Below are 22,396 nucleotides of genomic sequence, written 5' to 3' on the forward strand. Positions count from 1 at the left end.
CCGTCTCAGATGGGGTTCCTCTGTGGTCTAAAGTGTGAATCTGGGGGTGCTTGACTCATAAAAAAGTATGTGAAACCCTGCTCTAACCTACCAGGGAAAGAGGAGAATTTAGATGCAGTGTGTCAGCTATCAATTCTGAGACTGTACGCACAGTGAGGAAAAATAATGGGTTCAAACGTGGGCTGGGCTGTGTGTGCGTAACACATCAGTGTGCCAACACAGAGCTGGAAGAGCCTGACATCAGGAGCTGAGGCGTGGGGTGGAGGAAGCATCAGTATGAAGAATACACTGAACTGGATTTATTTTCTGATCAATGAGAATGACTCACGCTGGATCACCTTTCGCTGCACGAAGTACTGAAAACATCTGAGATGGGTTTGCGCTCTGCGGACGAGGCTCAAACTCGGGGTGTGTAGATGCAGCCTCCCACACGTGTACTGCATCAGAGTGTATGGGAAGATGTGTGTGTGTGTGTGTGCGTGTGAAGACTGCACCTGTTAAGTCATAGACCTCAGCAACACGGCGGCTGTGTGGGTTTGTGGTCTATAACGGATGTTTGACAGGATGATGAGCTGTGGTGCTCACACACTGCTTCCTCCAGACACTCTCCCCTCCTCTCCCCGTCTTCTCATCTCTTCAGGCGATGGGCGTAAACTCCCTTCTCTTCTTACTAAACAGTCTTTCCATCTCAACTCCTTTCCCTCCTGCTCTCCTCTCCCTCTCTGCATGTTGTTTTCACCGAGTGCGAGCTTGACAAGTCTTCAGAGAGAGAAGTGCCGAGGGAGAGGAATCAAACAATCTCCTCAATTAGACAGCCCACACACACACACACATGCGTCTGAACTCTCTACCATCTTCATCAGTTGTCGCAGTTTTCATCTTTCAGTCGCAGACACCTTTGTTCCCCTGTTGAAAAGACACTGTTCACTACAAAGGCAGAGAAAACCATTTAGCTTTGAAGAACAGAAAGCCTCCACAAGCTTTAAAGGTTTATTTGCATCGAGAGGAGGGAGTCTCTCTCCTTTTTCTGCCTTAATTGACCCATCAGTTTGCCTGAAAACTTGCAATGGCTACACAGTGGCCACTGATGTGAGGGAACTCACAATGCAAATGTATCTTTGACTTATCATTACATCATAAGATTTATTATAATCTCAAACTTAAAGGCTAAATGGCAGCAGTTTAAAGGCAATTAGAGAGGGAGGGAGAGAGCGAGAGAGTTGCTGTTATGGTCCACTGTCTTGCAATAATGACGCCTACTAGCTGAAAAGGAAAAGATCTCTTTAAAATTCTGAAGTAAGGGATAAGTTATAAGTTTGCAAGGCTGAATATACACACACACACACACACACACACACAGAGAGAGCGCACACAGAGTCTCTTGGGACTTATGTCACATCCAGACTTTTTCAGCTGTCACTGAGAAATGATGACTGACCGATTAACACACAATGTAAGGGTGCTGCCTGACTCACTCACTCTTTCTCTCTTTATCTGTCTCTCTCTCTCTCGCACACACACACACACACACACACACACACACACACACACACACACACAACTTGAAGAAAGGCAGTGGGGTAAAGAGGAAAAGAGAAAGAAAAAGCCAAAAAGCGGGGAGGAAATGGAATTGGGGAGTGTAGAGGGAGAAGGTAGAGAGAGAGAGAGGTAGAGAAAAAGAGAGAGAGGTGGAGAGAGAGAGTCCATACAGGTCTGTGGGGTGTCTCTCTGGCCAACAATGGGATGAGTCAATACTGTAGTAATACTGTGGTGCAGTGCAGCATACCTGGAGGGCTCAGACCTGTTGATGCAATCAGTAGTTGAGGTCTGGAGCTTTCTCTTTCCTCCCATCTGTCTTCCTCACCACTTGCCTGTCAACCTCTCTCTTTCTCTCTCTCTCTCTCTTTTTTTTTCAGCCCCCACTCCCACCTTTCCTCCTACTAATCTCGCTCTCTTCTCCTCTCTCCTTCTCCTTCATTACGCCGCTGTGAGAAGCAAACGCCGGATCTCCAAACAAGTCGGTTCTGTGGAGATCAAGAAAAACAGCCTTATTTTCACATCGCCAACCATGTGTTACTAAAAGCCTGCGCTGGGTATTGAATGGGCTCCGTGGGCCCTGGGGTCATGAAGCTCACTCGCCGCATAAACAACCATATAAGATTTCAGTTCAAGTAAAAAAAGAAAACGAAATTTGAGAGGTTTTCAGCAGACAGCAGTGATAAACTTTCTCTCCTTTTCCCCTCTCCCTCCAGTTTTTCTCGATCCATCTTCTCTTTCTTTCCCACACATACACCCCCCCTCCCTTTCTCCATCCTGGAGAACTCAATCTTCTCCCTCCCTCCAAATCTTCCTCTTCATTCCCCTGCTTCCTTCCTTCCTTCCTTCCTTCCTTCCTCTCTCCATCATTTCCTCCATCTATCTGTCCCTCCTTCTTCGCATCCTAGCTCAACTCTCAGCCTGTATCGTTGACCTGGAAGCCTCTGAGCCTGTTCTCTCTGCTGTGGGCATCATGACCATAAGCCGAGTCGCGAGGCTATTTATATTTGTTCCTAATGAGGTGAGATTGCTCTCCGCCATAGCAACGGTCTCTATGGATACCCTGCACTTGGATACCAGATCCCATCCTGTTTTAAATGTCTTATTATGGGCTGTGCCTTCCCCCGTGTATCGCAGCCTAATTAATTCTGAATTATCGCCCTTCACTCTGTGAACAGTGCAGAAATGCCCTGAATTTACTAGCAAGTCGTCAGCATCAGCACAACTTTATATGTAAAACACAGATTGGACTTCCAGTGGTCAATTTACACCATCAAATGGATCAATATTAAAGTAGTGAGGCAGGCATCCTGATGCACAGCTCAATTCTTCAAGTTCTGCAACAAGCAGAGCAGGGAGTACAGACCTCTACAGGTGCTCTCATTATCTGATCTGAAGCACACACACACACACACAGATAGGAAGGGTATCTGTCATGTGTGTGGTGCGAGAGGCTGATGGGTGTGCTATTGATCAGGTCTGAGCTGAGTGAAGAGCTGGTTGCAGCACTAGACCCAGGCAGCCGAGCTCAGATCATTAGAGAAGCTCTCTGTGGTCGGGGTCACGCAGGTGTCAAGATCCGCTGTCTCATTTCCCGCCACAAAGCGACACAACCAATCAATAAACGACACAGCGGCTATACCAAGCCACAACGGACGATAATGACGATAATGCGCGAGCACACACACACACAGACACACACAGAGAAACAGATGTTCTCGGTGTCTTTGTATTTACAGTAAGCTGGAAATGTTCCCGATCTCAACTATCCCCTCCTGATGACAGACTCTGTGAGACAGCTGCACGCACATGTACACACACAGGTACACACACACACACACACACACACTGACAGGTGCTGCATTGTTACGGCATGTCCAGCTCTGGCAGCTTTTTTTTTCCTCTGACCTCTCACCCTGTGTGTGTGATGACTCAGAGACGGTGAGATGAAAGCAGAGGGAGGGACAGAGGGAGGAGATGAGAGAGGGGGAACAGGAGACCCGGGGAACAGGGGGGCTGAAATAGCTTCAGCGTAGAAGGTTAAGTAAATCACATCATTAATGCTATGCTAAGAGATTGCTTTGACCTCTGCTTGGCTGTCTGCTTGTGTATGTGTGTCTGGCCTTTGTCCCACTAAAGCAGGTGGCAGCAATGACGTCCGTCTTCTTCCCAGCAGTACACACACACACTTTCTCTCTCCCTCTGTGTGTTCTCCAATGTCAGTCCCGCTAGATTCTATCGTGCTTGAAATTCACTTATCATATCTGCTGGCCTCACTGTCGCGCTTGCTGACACAAGTGCGTGCGACCGCGCATGCAAAAGACACCCACACACACACACACACACACAAACACGGCATGGAGGACTGACTTGATTATACAAGAGGAGCAGCTCAACCTGACAGAGCAACAAGCACCAAAAAGGAAACACTAAGAGAATATAAAAAGGTTTATTTGCCTCCGTTGTATAAGCATATTTCATCTTCCCACTCTCGCCTACTCTCTCCCACACAGGTTAGATCCAATAGCTGGCGCCAGGCCTTTCTATCTCGCAACACAAACATCTCCGTGTGAAGGAACATTGCAGTCAAGTTCTTTTTCATAATCTCTTCCCTTTACACCCCCACACACACACAGAGTGAGGGGGTGAGAGTGAGAGAGAGAGGGGGGGAGGGGGAGCTGGTAAAAGAAAATGAAAAGCGGAGAGGTGAGGGGGACGGAGAGAGAGAGAGAGAGAGAGAGAGAGAGGAGTGAGAGTCAGGAGGTAGTTGTTATAGTAACTGCGTCTCTATACCTGTCAACCAGAGCTATTTCAGGCATCCCTCCTCTATGGAACAGGGAAAACATACATACTGGGGCCAGAGTGATACATCGGCGTGGCAACGTTATCAGCCCATGTTTGCCCTAAAATCAGCGTGCTTATTTTTAAGATTTTCACATTTACTGTACGCTACACTTTATAGAATGTATCTAGACTGAAGCCCAGAATATATGCATCGGAGAGGAATTGTGTTATGTTTCAATGATACCGTGAAAATAAATGATTATAGGCAGATATGTTGGAGAATATTAATTATCATTAATTTATCTACTTAATTATCCGCATCAGACGCAAAGAAACAGTCGTCGGTCGGGCCCCATTGCAGACACAGTGAGGAACAGAGAGAAGGGAAGAGGGAAGAGCGGGGGAGTAAGAATAGTGTGAGCACCAATATGGCAGAGTGCTGAGTTTGTGAGCCATTAGGCGGAAGGTAATTAATACCTGTCACCACGGCGCTCTGTTCCCTGCCTTTATTCTGTTTCAGACCAATTAAAATATGACACTCCTCTGGTGGAGCACGCCTGGTTAAAATTAAGTGCCTGAGACGCACAGACACCTTTGATAAACACATTCAGAGGTACAATTGGTTTTGACAGCAACGGTATGCTATAGAAAGAGAAGGGGGAGAGAGAGAGAGAGGATGGAAGTGCATGTGTGTGTGTGTGTGTGTGTGTGTGTGTTCTGTCATTTCCAGGAGGAGATATGAGCGGTTAGATCTGATTAAAAAGTGTGTATCTTTCCCTCGGAGTTTTACTCTCCAGCAAACACACACATACGCACACGCACACACACTGGAGACTGACATGATGTTATGAGACATTTATGAGCCAAGAGACGTTGACCAGTGAAGACAACTCACTGCCAACGATTTGTGGCTTGGACAGCAGGGACAGACGGATGGTAAGCAAAAGACAGACGAGCCAAGAGAGAAGAAGAAGAAAAAAAAAAAAGAAAAGGTGGAGAGACCAGCTGAGGATAGAAAGACAGGTGGTAAACAGGAAGAGCTTAGCGGCAAGGGAAATATGATGAAGAGAGAGAGAGGGGGGAAAAAAACACAAAGGATGAGAGTACTAAGGGAAAATGAAATGAAGTGAAATATGGTTGAGGCTTCTTTTTTTTTTTATTTTTTTTTTTTAAAAGAGTTGAGCCGGTACGAAGTGGAGACAGAAGACAGATGAGACGGAGAGAAGAGAGGGGAAAATGGAGAGAGGTGGAGTGATGGATGCAGGCAGGGGACCAGCAGCTCTCTGCCAACATCTCCATGCATCCTTCCAGACATCACACTGCGCTGCCATCTGCCTCCCTGCCACACACACACACACACACACACAAACACACACACAGGGAGGAGATATGTGAAATCATTAGCGTCTCCTGACACTGAATAAATATCTGGGGATGAAATCTGTCTGTGGAGAAATCACCTGCGGGGAAATATGATTGGATGAGATCACGACCTCGCTGGAACATAATTTGCATGTCATCTAAATGGATCTGCCCCCAAATGCTCAGGAGGTCAAAAGGCGTCCGATTGGTGGGATGGAACAACTCCCTCCCTGATTGGCTGAATGGGACAACAGCGGCAGCCGCAGGTGAAAGACTCGGCCCGCTGCTCTGTCTGTGAGCTGCAGGACTGCCCCCTTCTGGCTGGTCCACGAATTAACACAGACGCATGCTCGATATGTACGGACACACACACACACTCGCTCAAACACACACACAGTTAAAGACAGACAGAATGATGCTGATATACAGAGATTTTTTTTCTTTAATCACATTAGAACTGAGAAAAAAATAACCACAAAGAGCATGAGAGTGCAGCACACAGAGTGTCATGGTTAACCAGAGTCTTATTTATATATATATATATATCATATAACCTTTTCTCCCACTTGTACAACCATGTACAGCCTCTGATTGTAACACAGAAATATACCAACATTCCCTGGTTGAGAAAGAGAGAGAAGAGAGAGAGAAAAGAGAGAGAAGAGAGAGGATCTCTCAACAGTCGTCATCTACATTAGAAAACCTACAGACCATTCGTTTTTATAGGTTTATACATCGGCGATGCATCAGTATTCATTACAAAAATAGGAATATAGTTGATAAAGAAGCACTAGGGGTTGCTTGGGTGGGGGAGTGAGGATGTAGCCATGCCCTCCCTTCGGTGACATCACTGATAATGACCACCCACCCACACACTCCCAAGTCATGAAACATGCCTGTAAGCCACACCCCCTCCAGGAACTGCTATCCCAGAGTCCCGTGCGGCTCCTCTAGTGTTGTACAGCGGTCCAGCCCAGACAAAGGAGTCAGTTATCAATGGAAACCAGTTAGGATTTAAATTAAAGAATCAACAAAATCATTAGAAAAGGAGTACATAAAAAAAACAGGCGAGAGGAGGGAGTTAGTGCATGGGCGAACGAGGGAGGATGGGAGGTGGAAGAGTGCCGTCAGAAAGCTGAAGTGCAAAATGTTAGCGAGGACGAGAGGGAAGGGAGAGTAGAGATGGAAGGAAGCCTCGGTGAAAGATAGAATAAGGGATGGCAAAGTAAAAAGGGGTGGCGGAGAGCGAGGGAGGGGAGGAGGGATTAGGAAGAAGTGTAAAGCAGCTTTGAGGTCGCCCTTCACTTGGGTTTATGTGGCTGCTGTTACTGAGTGAGACAGAGGTGGGGGGGGTGGGGGGGTGGAGTGACTGTTATTGCTGGGGCTAGTAAGTTTATTCCATTTGGTGTTAACAGGTGAGAAAAGGAATGGGAGGATGGGGAGAGAGAGAGAGGGAGTTATTGCTGGGGGTAGTAGGGCTGTTGCTGGGGGGGTTGCTGGGGGTAGCCGGGGTAAGGCTGTCCGGCTTGGGGGGCGCCAGGGTAGCCCCCCTGTCCTGGAGTTCCCTGGTAGGGCATGTAGGGCATGTTGTATTGGCCGTACGCATAGGGATTGTAGCCCATAGGCATCTGGTAGTACCTGCACACACACAACAGGAGAGAAATCACAAGTGAGAGTGAGCAAAACATTAATGTTCAACTAACTTCAAATATTTGTTTGTTAGAAGTCATTTCAGTCTAAAAAGTGTGTATCACCAGAACCAGTACACAGAAGTCGCCTTAATTGGACTTAACTGGTGTTGATCTGATAATAGACAAAATCTACAGGAGTAGCTGTGGTAACCAGCAAGTAATCCAAAAATTATCCCATTTACCCCATCCTGACCTCACTATCTAGAGTGATACGGGCCAAACTGTAAAACTGATGGGTGTGATGGGAAACTCACCCTGGGTAGCCCTGGTAGGTGGGGTAAGGTGGTCCCTGGGCCTGGGAGGGCGGGGCCACGGGTGGGGGGTTGCCGGTGGGAGGGGCGTTGGCTGGTGGGATGCTGGGTGTGGTGGGGGCTGCCTGGGGGGAGAAGCTGGGAGGAGGGGGCCTGGCTGGGGGCTGGGGCTTCGCTGGGGCCTGCTGGGGCTGCTGGAGGGAGGAGAGAGAACAGACAGGTCAGTATACGACCGTCGGCCTTACGGTAGATCTACTTGAATGGTAGTCGGCGCTTCCCTGCGGTAACTGGCTACTCACAAAGACGGTCCTGGGTGCGGGGGTTGGGCCGGCCGCGGTGGGGGCGGGGTTACTCTGATAGGCGGGAACGCTGAAGGACGGAGCGCTGGGCTCTCGTGCAATGCTCTGCTGCAGCTCCCTGGAAACCATAATCACATCATCCCGTCAACATCACAACCACTGTTTATAGTCCTGTTTATATTCATTTAGCTGAAGCAGCCCCCCACAGCTAAAAACAAAGAATATATATAATCTGCCCTTATTGTTCAGTTGGCCCACCAAAGCAATGACAACTTCCATCACACTGCAGTTGTCCATATATCACAATCTAAATATCAAAATAAGAGCCATTCTTAAACTGCAATACCTACTGAAACTGATGCTGGAATTGGCCCAGGAGCGAACTTGAGCCTCAGAAACAAACTTTCCCATATACTTACATCTATACAACATTCTCCAGCAAAAACTGCTTACAGCCTTAAAGTTATTCCTTACCTTCCAGGCTAGCTAATATGATCTGTCACATCAACCAATCAAAAACAAAAAAAAAACATTATTATAACTGTGCGAGTACATACTTAAGCAGTTCATCCCGCTCTGTCTTGCGGGCGAAAACGATGTCGCTGCACTTGTTCTGGAACTTCAGCAGGATTTCTGTCAAGTCGTTGTAGAACTGAAGAGGGGGAAACAAAGGGGACAAAAATAAATTACCTGGCTTGCAAACCACCTTGACGTACAAAAACAAATAAAAGTAAAGTTTCTGACAAGATATGCATTACTGCAGTACAGTGCTTCCTTGCTGAGGCTTGCGTGCCGGTGTTGTGCTGAGTGAGTACCTTGGTGCCTTCGCGCAGGTTGTTGCTGATCTCAACGTAGCTGTCGTGGGCCGAAGCCAGCTTCTTCAGAACCTCCTCCCTGTCGTTGGCCTCCGAGTTGGACTGCTTCAGACTGCTGAACTCCTGGTGGGACGTCTGGAGGAAGATCACAGGCAGAATGGGTAACCTCTTGCTGGATCATATGTGTAGATGTGTGTATGTGTGTGTGTATATATCTGTACAGGACTTTGCACTGATATTTTGTGAAGCATGGGGAAAAAGTTTGTCCAGACAGTAACAGTAGAGCCCGTTACATCCAGAGTGTAATGATGAGGAACAAATATATTTATACAAAAGCAAACGAATAAAAAACAAATACATGAACACATTATAAAAGGACACTTTGCCAGTCAGTTTGAACCCTCTTTGGACCTGATCTGCGCCTGTTTGTTTTAAATGCTTACATATGCTTTTCCTTTAATGATGATGTAATATAATACTTTATTGATCCCCTTATGGAAACTCACTTAAGCAGGGCAGAAGATTGCCGACACACGAGCTTCAACCTGGACTGCCGCACTCCGCCTCTCTATATATGAGCATCATCAGGGCTTTGTTTATGAATTAACATCAGTTTTCTCAGTGTGTGTGTACCTGCACTTGTCCCAGCAGCTCTTCCTGCCTGCGAAGGCTGGCCTGTACGCTCTGGTTGTACGCTCCGTACGATTGGTCCAGCTGGCCGAGCGACAGCTGCTCCTCGTTGATGGCCCCGTCCTGGGCGAGCGCCGTCAGGAAGCTGGTGGTCATGTCAAAGGCCACGGACTTGATCTCCACCTCCAGGCCCTCCCTCTCCTTCTTCACCTCGTCCAGCTGGGTCAGCTGGGAGCGCAGCACGTTCACTACCTGGTGGAGGAGGGAGACACACACACACACACTAAGAATAGACCACCACAAATGCTTGTTGACGTGCACACATACACTTTGACATTTACACAACGGTACTTCAATTGCTTTGAGCACATTTCACCGACTTGCATTCATTCCCTGACCCCTAACCATTACCCTCACTACTGCAATATATGCTTTAACACTGGCCCTTTCTGCTTTTCACTGGAAGTAGGTCTAGAGTGGATGCATAGCTTTCTTCCTTGCCCCTCTCCCAGTTCTGCTTGCTTGGTTATTTTAGTTCCCCAGTGGAACACAACGCAAAGTCAGCAAACAAAATGAAAAATGGAGCTACTGGAGGGAGGAGGGACAGGGCCACAAAGCACACAACGCCCACCAGGTGTTTCTTTACTACGGGACTGAGTGTTTATCTGGAACACAAAACACCTTGGGATGAGGTTGCACTTACTCTAACCACAACTGCAAAAAACTTACCCTAACAATAAAAACTTTAGGTTTACATTAACTGGACATGCACAAAAATATACAGAGAGACAGAACAGACAGATTCAAACACAGGCAGGCAGACAGACACAGACAGACACAGACAGACACAGACGGAGACAGACACAGACAGACACAGGCAGGCAGACGGACCTCGCTGCCCTGCAGTGTCTTGGCCGGGTTGGCAGAAGGGATGGCAGCGATGAGCTCGTTCTCTGGTTTACACAGCAGGGCGATCATGTCACCGTGCATGTTGTAGCGCTCCCTCACCACCTGGTCCGCCTGCACCGCCTTGTCCAGCACACTGCGGAAGTTGGCGCCCTCTGCAGGGAGAGAGGAGGAGGTGGCGAGAGGATGAGAGTGAAGGAGGGAGAAAAGGAGACAGGGAGAGGGGGAGAGGAGAGGTGCAGAAGGAATTAAAGGTTTAAATTCCAGTCTAGATATGTTCATAAGATATCTACATGATCATCTTCTTTATTGATCCTGTGTGCGGTGACAGTACACAGTCTGATGAAAACATACTTCATTAACTCATGGGTGTGGCAAAAAGCAAATATGTATGACATGTTTTCAGGGTGTGTGTGTGTGTACCTGCGCGGAGCGGCTTGTACAGGTCCCCAGAGGGGGTTCTGTTCCAGCGCTGGTTGAACTTGGCTCTCAGCTCGCTGTCCGTCGTCTCTTCATCGTCCAGCATCTTCAGGGACTGATGGACAGACAGACACACATTGAGTATATGTATGGGACACAGAAACATCCTAACAATGCACATCTTTAAGGAAAGTAGAGACACAAAGTTGGACTTTACCATTTTTAGAGATTCAGCAGCTCGGGGAGTGCTGTGTGTTTTTTGCTGTGTTTTGCTGTGTTTCTGGTTCTCTCTTAATATGCCACCTTGGAGTTCTCTACATAACTATTCTGCCATCCAAAGGCAAACAGCAATAACTACTTTTTGTGTTTTTCAAAAGGTCAAAAGTCATGAGCAGTGTTTAGATTTCATACCAACAAGAATTCTATCCAGAAATGCTATTAAATAATACACCGTCTTATTCTGTTCCAACAATCCTTTATTTTTCTCAGCTTCAGTAGTTATGCAATTACTATTCTTTGGCTTTGTAGGACATAACTGACTACCTTTTGGGGAAATTAGGACATTTTGTCTGAGGCTTTTTACCTCTGCCAACTAAGTTGGACGGAGATTATGTTTTCACTCGTCTGTCTGTTTGTTGGCAAGACATTTCAAAAAGTTTTTGCGCTCTACCAAGTGCCTTCTGGTTTTTCAGTGGGTTTAGGATTAGGATCTTTCTACCACCTACCTCGTCCAGGATCTCTCTGTTGCGGGTCAGTAGTTCAGGCAGGTCTCTGATCAGCTGCTCGATGCTCTGCAGTCCTCCCTGCTGCACGATGCCTCTGGCCTTCTCAGCAATGGATTGTGGGATAGAGTCTCCTGACAGGTCCTCCAGAGCTGCTGGCAGGTTCAGGGATGCCAAAACCCTGACGGACAGACAAACATTGTCTGTCAGTCACCATGTTTTGACCAAGCAGTATTCACAAAGTTCATTTTGAGTAATGACCTGAAAACTTTGGCTCTTGAACGTCGAAAATTTTGGCTATATATATATAGGAAATCGAAAAAAAGTTATCAAACTATTGCAATTCCAAAAGGTTCCAAGGGTTATTCTAATAAAACTACATCATTCCCTTCTGTTTTTGGGGTGGAATAATTTATTAAGCATTTATCACTATTGTCAAACAGCGTGGCACTACTGCTTGGCTGTTATTTAGGCACTACACTGATACTTAGTCCAAGTACTTAGGCCTGGTATCGAGCTGTTATTGGTATTTTGAACGCCATTATGCCATTAATATTTAATATACACCACATGTAGGGAGACACAACCACTCATGGACATGCTCACAGGAAGACAAGCAAACACACCTGTACACACACACACACACACACACACACACCCACATACACAGACATGCACAAAGAGCAGCCAACACAGGGACATATGGACACACACAACCATACAGACACACACACACATGCAGCCCATACCCGTTGCAGAGGTTGGTGGCCTCCCTCATAGTTCCCACCAGTCTGTTGACAGTCTCGGCCTTCCTCTGGCTGTAAACGCTCATGGACTGCTGCACCGCCATGGGAACCATCTTCTCAAACAAGTCTGCGGACGAAAGCACAGTAAGTGATGAGCACAACAAACTACTGGTAAAAAAAGAAGAAAAATCGAGTGCGTGGCAGACAAGATCATCAATGACATCTTCCAGCCTCAAAACCAGAATGTTAACGACTGTAAGTGCAGTTTTACATTTCAAATTTGTGTATTTAACCATTTACCACATAGATGTTCTGATAGATTTAAGGTCACAACAATGCTGAAAATTGAACACAAGTGTATTTTGAGGATTACTGTGTTAAAAGTAATGCTGTTTAGAGTTTCACAGCGTATGCCTCCATGTTGATGTGATGTCAGATCATTGCATTTCAGAAACCTCTGGGTTGAAAAATCTTGCTAGAGTTTCCTACTTGGAATTACGACCTGAAGAGCCGTTCAATTGCATTGCAATTGAACACAGCATCATTCATTGCTTCAGCTGTCACTGAGCTAACCAGACTGTGGTGAGGGCTGGGACCACACAAATAATCTCTATCCATTGTAATGCACCTTACAAGAACTATCACATAATGCACTTTACTGACATTATACAATGCTACTTAATCTATTAGTAAGTATAGTAAGTATGGTTATAGATAATTCTGGAGACATTGCTGAAATGAGAGTTGACCGTTGATTGTAACTGTGCTTTTTCATGCTGAACAACAAATAGCATCACAGACAATGTTAAAGTTTTCTAATCTAATCTGGATCAAAAACTGAAAAGGGCTATGGCACGCCGTCCTCACTTGCAATTTAAAACCCCAATCTTTGTGTCTCATACAGCTGTCACGTGTCAAATGCTTTTTGTTTTTTGAATCAGGAAGTGTGTGAGTGTCTGTGTATCCCACCTGTGAACTTCTGGCTGAGTGGGGGTGTGATGGCGGTGGCTTTGACCAGCGCTGCCTTGCCGATATGCTCCAGGTCCTTGACCTCGGGCACGCGGTCGTGGTAGATGAAGTCATTGTCTTTCTTGGCAGCGGTCAGGGCCCGGTTGATCTTATCGCTCAGGTCCTTAACGCTCACGTACTCGTCGTAACGAGACGCCACCGTCTTCACCAGCTCTGCTGCGTGCTACAGTGACAAAGCAACAGTGAGATAGATGGAGAGCAGGAAAAAAGGAGGAACACAAACGAGTTTTCAAGTGAAATGTCTGAATTGACCTAATAAGCTTCCAAGTGTTTTGAACATTACACAAGGCATTAAAGTTGTTACAGTTTATCTAAATGAAGATGAATGGGTGGCCCCATCACCTGGAGATGATAGATGAATTGCTGAGAGTGTTTGACAGTGTGGGACAATATGTGAAAGCTGTGTGAAAGCCGTGTACCTGCAGGCGAGCAATCTCCTCTCCGAAGCGTTTCTTCTGCTTGGCCATGACGCTCTGGTGCAGCTCGGCGTTCGCCTGCATGATGCAGTGCTTAGCCGCCAGCACCGGCAGCACTTCCTGAAAATAAAAATACTGACCAGGGAGAGGCAACCACAGAGCAACACACAGACACACACAAACAGATATATATGCACACACACGCACAACGGCAAGGCAAACCACGAAACGGCAGACACACACCAGCGAGGTCAAATCACAAATGACATCACGAAAGCCAATCACAAACAGGCACAAGCAATCAGAAGAGCGCAAACACACACACACGCACGCACACACACAACCACCGCCACAACCACCACCACCACGAGGGATGCAGAAAGAAAGGAAGACAACGAGAGAGAGAACAGAACAGGCCATGAGTGTTTAACCTTTCAGCAACATCCGCCAAACCATCAAACGTCCCATAGCCATCTGTGCGTGCAAGTGTGTGTGTGTGCGAGTGTGTGGTGGGTGCATGTATATCTGTTTGAGTTCAGGTATTCAGAGGGAACTCTAATGATGCTGATTCCTGTCCTTGTCCTTGTCTGCATTCGTCACCACTCAACATGTGTAGATGAGAAACTACAAACTAATGTGGGAAGAGTCAGTGACTGGCGAGAATGAGCGAAGAGAAGTACGTGAGAGATGTCACACGCAGCTTTATTATACAGAACATCTGATGAGAAAGCAGGAACGGAAGTGCAAGTGCTTGTGATATTGTAGCTACATTTGAAACTTTGTTATTTCTTATTTTACACTTTGCTTTGGTTTTATCAGTCTCAAAACTATTCCTTATGTAGCTTTACACTGGAGGTAAGGTGTGTGTGTGTGTGTGTGTGTGTGTGTGTGTGTGTGTGTGTGTTATCGGTCATGATGTAAGACAGGTGAGTAAGTTATTCAGAAGCCCATTGTTAGATATAAGAGATCAATCAGAACGGTGAGAAAGATCCAATCAAAAGGCAGTTTAACAGTAACAAACCAATCAAGATGAAAAGAGAATGGAAATGGACCAATGAGGACAGAGAGAAGTTGTGATTTGGACAATCCCACACCCTGAGGATCATTCTGCAAATGTATTCTTCACAAATACACACATTCAGTACACACAATATACACACATTCGGACACACATGGACACACAACCATACAAAATCCAAACTCTATATGCATCTTCACCACACTGTGAATGCAGGGCTGACTGTGAATGTGTTTGTATATAATGCAAAGTCAATCAGTTTCTCTCTTTCTAGGTGAGTGTGCATTTGTGTGTGTGTGTGTGTGTGTGTGTGTGTGTCCTACACATACCTTGGGAAGGTTCTCTTTGTACTGGCATTGCTTGAAGGCGTCACCATAGAAATCTGCTGCCTGATTGGCCAGCTTAGCGATGACGGCATCTTTCATTTTATCTGTTAGGTAAACAAGCCACTTTTAAAGCCTTGCAGCCAGCAAAGTCTGCATATCAAACTGTGGATCACCAGTCGTGTCAAAACATCACAAGTTCATCAGACCATCTTCGCTTTGCTAACTGATTACTGAGGCTTGGCCGCGCATTCACGCTGCGTAACAGTGGAACCTCACAGTGTTTGGCTGCTCTCCCTTGTGCACTGCAGTATTTTCCTTAAATTCATCTCACAGCAGTGCAACTACATCCACCTACTGAAATTGTCCTCGTGTCTAGTAAAATGAATGAAAATGTATTTTTTTTTTTAAATGATTTATTCTTACTGCCCACTTAGAAGACAAATATAAGTCTAATGTTGAAAATGGGAGCTTATATCATAATAAAAGCTTCACATGTGTCATGCTTAGGAACTGTGAGCAGCTCTGGAGACATAAATGGGGCAGCAGCTATGTAGAGACGTCGACCCTGGACCACAATTTCCCATCCCCATAGCAATAAATAAAGAAATAAATCTTGGGGGAAACACTGCATATGAATGCACATATTAAAGATGCTATAAATTCAAAGTACTCTGTGGCCTTGATGGGTAGATTTGTGACACCAGTCTCCATAGAGACTCAAACTGTATCAGACACATTTGTGAGGGGTTTTGGGGCTGTTTCTACATGACAAAAATAGTGGTACACTTCAATGATGAGTCCATCCAACATATACTGTAACAGTCCATATATCCTCCAAATTCTTGACTTCTTCTGTGAGAGTGTGCATGACTAGACAACAAAGAAACTATGGAGGGCAGTTGGTGCAGTTGCACGAGGTTGTCAGTGCGTCTCTCCTGTGCGTACCTGAGGTGGCCTTGAGGAAGAAGACCTCCTGGGCCTGGGCCAGCATGATGAGGCTGAGGGTGCCCACGGTCTCGGGGGAGATGTCCATGGTGGGCTCCCTGTTCAGCGCTGACAGCACCGTGTCCTTGATGTGGCCGAACGCTCCGCTGGCCAGCTATATAGAGAGATATAAAAAGAGAGAGACAGACAGAGAGACAGACAGATAGAAAGAGATAGAAACAGAGAGAAAGAGAGACAAAGAAAAGTAGAGAGAGACAAATATAGATATACAGAGATAGAGAAAGAGAGACAGAGAGGTGAGTGAGAGAGCGAATATGCACTATTGCCACTCACAAAATTCAGATAATAAGGTAGAGGTTATTGGATTGCAAAAAAATAGACCACCAGTCATTACTGCACACCTCTAAGAGCTGAGCATCAAGACATATTTCTATACACATTTCTGGAAACAAACACCACCACTTGGGGAGACTGGGTAAGTATAACACCGACTAACTACGTTGTTGTAGACCTGCTTGGTAGTATTTAACCATGCAGTAGTAGACCCACCTGGTAGTATCTGGCTGCAGCCTTCAGTCCCTCGTCGCTGTCCAGGTTCTGCTCTGAGGCGATCTGACTGGCCAGCGCCGCTGCGTTGAACAACACACACGTCTTCTCATAGCCCAGACTGGCCAAAGCTGCAACACATGAACACACACACACACAAACATCAGACTAAGAAACTAACTTTTCTCAGAGTGGTGTTTTTTGCTCCCTTGATGAAATTTTCGGGGCATTTTGGGGGAAAATTGACTGAACTACGAAATAATACATTTGCATTCCACATTGGCAAATAAACACTCAATATGTGCCTTTATAGATTTGCTTTAACTTCTTTCCCATTGCTGGAAACTCATGGCAGGCCTAACAGAACCCAGAGCCCAACCAGTCTCATGCTGTGTGCTCAGTTGTTTTCTGACCAAAACCTGCTCCATTCCAGAATGCACTAGAAAAAATCCCATGGTCATAGGCTCCCATGAATCACCTATGGTGGCCCATGAGGGACAGTAGTCAGATTCATGAATGAACTCAATGCACAAAAATTGAACGGGGTGAAATGCAAAAAAGGGCACTACAGTATTGAGGCTTTTTTTGCCCTCTTGTTTTTAATTTCATTGGTACTTTCTGATGTTTCAAGGGCATTTTTACTTTGAGTCCCTGATAATTTCTGATCCTGACACACATTTATGTTACAATACACACACACACACACAAACTAGTGTTCTTCAAACCCCAGTGAGACATACCCTGTCAGTCCTGTTAGCACGCACAACAACACTACTGCTATGTGTCTGATTGGGTGTGTGCGTGCGTGAGAGAGAGAGAGAGAGAGAAACAGCTATGTGCCCAGAGGGAGAGGCAGTGAATGCATCTCTTGCAACAGGTTTCCTCCTTCAGAAGCTAATTGCACCTGAAGCTGTGTGTGCACACGCTTATGTGCACACATGCTTTTGCACGGACACAAGCTTAAAGGTTGAGGCTGGTGCTTTTTAATGCATTGCTAACCATCAACAAATCCTATGAAAATAACAAAATCAGCAATGATTTTGTTTTGCCAGCAAATCTCGTCCATGTAGCCGGTGCCCAATGCAGCCATGTCCCAGCAGCCATAGAACTCCATTGTATTAAAAAAACTATTAAAAACACATCAAAGAGCAATGCCGCTGCTCTGGGCAACATATTTCATCATCGTGATGCACCGGGCCAGCCGACTTTTTCCTCAAACAACTTAATAAGCCGGCTGTAGACATGTTTGCGATCTCAGGAAAGTAGTTCCGTAGCACCGAAAATAGTCTGCGGCGTAATGAAGAATTTGTTCCCATTTGAATTTGATTTGGTAATAACTACAACAGCCTGACTTTTCGTGGTAACAGTTAGTGATTTTTAAAATGTAAACTATGTCTTTGTGAGCTGTATTTCAAGGTTTTTAGCTTACAATTGGAGCCAATGACTTCCGGGTTGAAGGCTAAAAACGGTACGTGGGAAGTCAGAAAGTAACGGGAGTAAAGCAAACGCATTGTTGATTTTGTTATTTTCATAGGATTTGTTGACGGTAAGCAATGCATTAAAAAACACCGGCCTTATCCTTTAATGAGAGGTTGCACTTACCAAGCTTGACTGAGCCACCAAACAGTGATCCTTTATCAAAGGCATCTTTCCATGTGAAGGTTAAGCAGAGCTGCAGAAACAGAGAGAGGGTTTGTGTTCAAGTTCTTCTGCTTGGCAAGTGTAACAAACAGACACACTGTACACCTGCGATCTAATCAATTACCTGGTTTTCAGAGAAGGGAAACTTGGGCTCTACAGCACACAGTTGGTCATAGTATCTGCAAAGAGAAAGAAAGAGCAAGATTAAGATTTAGACCCTGTTTTCATAAAACAATCAGTCAAGACCCAAAATGAGTTGCTCTGGTTGGTTTCCATGCGACATATAACATCTTTTTTCACTGGCAAAAGATTTTTTTTTTTACTGACGCCCAGAATGTCTACTTCATTATTAGCAATATTTCTTGTACACTCATTTAGCTGTGGCGCCCCCCCCCATCTAGAAAAATGTAAACACAATATTGCTTCCATCTGGTGGCAGGTACAGGTGTGTCACCGGAGACGGGCCTGCTTTAAAAAGAGCTTTGTCCCCTCTGCCACTGAAGCTCTGAATTCACTGCATTGAATGTCTTGTGCCAATGTATTGTCAATGTACTGTATTGTTGTCTTCCCGTTTTGTATGAATATTGTGTGGTGGGTATGTGTGCACATGTATGTGAGGCTTTGTACAACGGGTGGAGCCAAATCTCCTCTTGTAGGACAATAAAGTCTCTATCTATCTATCTTATTGCTTAGCCATCCACCAAAATATAACGACAACTGTAATTACAGCACAAATTCTATATATCATGAAATATCCAAGTAAGAGCAAATTTTTAAAATGTAAAACCCAGTGGAATTGATCGTGGAATTGGCCCGGGAGTGAACCTGGATATCAGAACCAAAATCACCACCACTTCTACAGGAAACACTATTATTAGTGGTATTAGGCCTATCATTATTATTAATATTAAAGGTATGCCATAGTGAAAAACATAGTCAGAATTGAAACTGGGTAGAGGGGCAGTGTGACAACTGCAGTACCGTGGTTTGAGGAAGTTCTGTCATTTCAGAGACACTTGACAGTGAGTCAGGAGAAAATAGCGGGACAAGCAAGTGCGCTGCAGTGCACAGGGGCACACAGTCAAGAAAACAGTGACTGCTGCTCAGCTCTGCCCCTTATCAGTATCTGTGCCAGTGATGTGGAACAGTCTATTATTAGGAATGACAACATGCAGAGGGTCGAGTCAGGGATTCCCCTATTTCCAGTTTATCAACCCTACTTCCTGCGCCCGGAGAGAATGGAGACTGGAGTACAAACATACACATAAACAAAGACCGGCTTTGTGTGGAGAACTGCCCGTTTACAGCAGCGCTCGTCATCCTTAGGTTTCCCATTCAGGTAAACATGGACGCAAAAACACGTGCACAGAGGAAAGCCGAGATGAGGTGTGTCTTCTGGCAAACTGAGGGGAAGAGCAAAACGTCCCAGACCAAACAATGGTAACCATGGTGACACAATAGCCGTCTGTCTGCTCGGCTGTGAAAGGGATAGGGCCCGTCGCCATGGCTACTTGGCACATGGCTAACAGAGAACATGAGGAGAGAGCCAAGGAGCTACAATGCTAACATTCAGCAACGGCAGCCCACTCTGCGCAGCACAGCTATGCTAGCTTCCACCTCTTCCCTCCACAGCCAAGACCAGGCCCAGAGTGCTAACGTGCTCGCATCCTCCAGCCCACAGGCCCACACCTTATGACAATACTGCTAAAGGCAAAGCTGACATTTTGCATTACCCCATTTCCACTGCACACTATCCTAACACTCAGCACCTTACGTCATATCACAGCAGCTGGTGTTATCTTTCAAGATCCAAGTCAAAGTCTAATCTTGGCACTGGCCAGACAATTCCACTTAGCACTGTGGCTAGAAAGTGGCTTACGGTGGAAAAAAATGCAGGCCTGTCCCTCTCCTGGTGCATAATTGGCTATTTATGTCATCTGGGCAGTCCCTACGCAAAGAATAACTCATGAGTCACAGAGACTGAAGAGAGAAAAAGAGCAAACTCTGTGACTTGCTCACATCATCTCTGAATACATGTCTGGTTAATAAGTCACACAACCATAGTCATGTTATGTAATATATATTATGAATAAAGACCAGGTCAACTGATAGTAAAGAGCACTGTAACCTTTACATTAGGGTTTTGTCATTCACTAGCTGTACAGTCCAAGTCTGTACAATGATATATTAGCAAGCATGGAACACAAAGAGGAACTTTGCTTAACAAATCCAAATCCCACTTCCGTCACAGTTCCTCTATGCAAATTGGTCAACACTGCACTCTTCTGCTCTTTTTATTTTATTATGTGTTTTATGAATATTATGTTATATGGCCAGGGCAGTCATCTAAAACCTAAAAAAAAAACAGCCATGTCATCCATATATGCCTAGACTGTAGCCCATGTCCCCATCCCTCTGCTTGCCTCTGACACACACACACATCCTTTATCATGGACATTTCTAGCTAGCCGACCGTGAATGCTGATATGAAAAACTCTCCGGTTCAGTTTGTTGATCATGTGGTTGTCAGTGGAGCGGAGGCCTCGGCTCCGGGCCTAACTGTTGATGATATCTGTCCCAAAGGAGAACAGTTTGTGGTGGATGATGTCACTGGTGGAGTGTCGCTAACTTCTATCTGAGGCTGCTGAGGACTTGGGACATGTCTGCTATTTCACTAATGACGAATTACTCTCCCTGGCTTTAAAGTTAATCATGGTAACGTTGGTTAATGTCGTTACACGATACTGAAATGTCTCTCTCAAGCTGAGGGTGTATGCTGATCAAATCAGCCACGCACAATTTACTTTGCGTGATTCTACTGACTGGGCCATAATCACAACCAGTTCGACTTACATAGATATTTTCATATCACAAGTATCTGGCAGTTCAAATAAATTAGATAGTTAGGTTTACGTTAGCTAGCCAACGAAACTTTACATCAATAAAACATGACTCACAGTTATTACGGTGGAAAATACTTCCGATAAAAGGCTAGCGTTAGCTACACTAACTTTAGCAAACGATGTTAGCAACTAAGCTAACACATCTGGGTGCGGCAGCGACAGTCATCACCGCCACAGGTGAGAGGGTGGCTAGCCTGAGTTAGCAACATGCTAGCTAGTTGAACTGTATTAGAAAAGGAGGATTTCCAACCTCAGCAGGATCTCCAGCGAGCTCTCATGTTTGTCCAGCGGCCTTCCCAGCGCGTTCTTGCGGAGCTTGTTTAACTCCTCCACGGCGCGGATATACTCCCCTTGTTCCTCGCCTGCTGGATATGTCGCCGTGACAAATTTCGACAGTGGTTTCACCAGATCCACCTCAGACGATTTCTTTAACGGGACTGAAATAAACGTTGCCATTTCGGCCCGCAAAAATACGACAAATTAAATCGTAAAAGACTGGAGACTGGCGATCTATCGAACAAAAACAACAGCTAGCGATCCACTTCCTGGATTCTGCTGGGAAACGTCAGATGACGTCATGAAGAATGGAGACGCGCACTGCGCAGAATCAGTGATGTTTAATCTAGACGACATGGCTCTGTGTACAGACTGCTGACCAGAGCCTCAGTAGTGTTAGATATTTAGTGTGCATTCACTGTCTCTTTATTTCTGATTGTTGTCATTTTGTGTAAAGAGGTTTATTTACTTATTCACTCAGTTTTAGTTTAGCATCATTGTGTTCAGTATCTCAGTTTAGTGTGGAAATCTGAGCACAATCAGTAAAAAAACTAAACAAAAAAATTAGCTGGATTGTGAAAACAGATGGAAAGATAGTAGGCCTTTATAGCAAAAGCAACTGGGTGACCAATACAACGCAGCTATATACAGAAAGGCAGTGACACTCCATCCACCCTGAGTGTGAGACGCTGATGCTCCCCTCAGGTCTGAGCAGAGAAAAGGCCTGTAAGAGGTCTGTTGTGCCTACTGCTGCCATCCTGCTCAACAAAGCTAGATTAATCACTGCACTGACATCATGCACAATACTGTTTTGCACTGACCTTCATCTGTGATATGACTGTATTGTTTTTAAACATATTTTCTTCCTTGTGTCTTAGACAAGGCCAAAGATGATTTTCCCACCTTGGTTGGCAAGCAAAGTTGTATTTGTTTCTATTACTATGATGTACATTTAGGTCCCAAAGATTCATGTCTGGCTAAAAAGATGGGTAAATTGAGTTTAGGTGGGTTTACTCTCCACTACATCCCTCATTAGGAAGAAATATATGCCAGTCATGTAATTTTATTCATGTCTCTTTGGTCACTGGATAACTATCTATCTATCTGATACATTTCAGAGCCAGATAAAGCATA

At 45.4% G+C, this 22,396-nt stretch overlaps 1 protein-coding gene across 2 annotated transcripts; it reads right to left on the bottom strand.

Annotated features, from left to right (window-relative positions):
• Positions 1-6,095: 6,095 nt before the first annotated feature.
• Positions 6,096-21,528, bottom strand: pdcd6ip (programmed cell death 6 interacting protein). 2 transcript variants are annotated; one of them, XM_071904596.2, is made up of 18 exons: positions 21,237-21,528; positions 18,208-18,262; positions 18,045-18,114; positions 16,446-16,573; positions 15,897-16,050; positions 14,955-15,055; positions 13,611-13,727; positions 13,132-13,354; positions 12,166-12,289; positions 11,420-11,597; positions 10,698-10,809; positions 10,260-10,429; positions 9,372-9,620; positions 8,739-8,873; positions 8,481-8,575; positions 7,924-8,041; positions 7,628-7,818; positions 6,096-7,320 (listed from the first exon to the last, which is right to left on the bottom strand). In XM_071904596.2, the coding sequence occupies exons 1-18, from the start codon at positions 21,440-21,442 to the stop codon at positions 7,140-7,142; spliced, it is 2,607 nt and encodes an 868-aa protein (XP_071760697.2). In that variant the 5' UTR covers positions 21,443-21,528; the 3' UTR covers positions 6,096-7,139. The 2 variants fall into 2 exon arrangements, with proteins under 2 accessions (XP_071760697.2, XP_071760694.2); XM_071904593.2 differs by having other exon boundaries at positions 13,611-13,742.
• Between the last annotated feature and the right edge of the window lie 868 nt (positions 21,529-22,396).

Source organism: Centroberyx gerrardi, chromosome 19, assembly GCF_048128805.1.
Source record: "Centroberyx gerrardi isolate f3 chromosome 19, fCenGer3.hap1.cur.20231027, whole genome shotgun sequence".
NCBI lineage: Eukaryota > Metazoa > Chordata > Actinopteri > Beryciformes > Berycidae > Centroberyx > Centroberyx gerrardi.

What these genes read in the sequence shown, in the direction of transcription:
- pdcd6ip (XM_071904593.2), bottom strand. Translation starts at nt 21,442, where the DNA reads ATGGCAACGTTTATTTCAGTCCCGTTAAAGAAATCGTCTGAGGTGGAT. An exon ending in TGGTGGCTCAGTCAAGCTTG is followed by an intron (nt 16,574 to 18,044) that starts GTAAGTGCAACC and finishes CATGTGTTGCAG; the next exon opens with CTTTGGCCAGTCTGGGCTAT. An exon ending in ACTCAGCCAGAAGTTCACAG is followed by an intron (nt 12,290 to 13,131) that starts GTGGGATACACA and finishes TTTCGTCCGCAG; the next exon opens with ACTTGTTTGAGAAGATGGTT.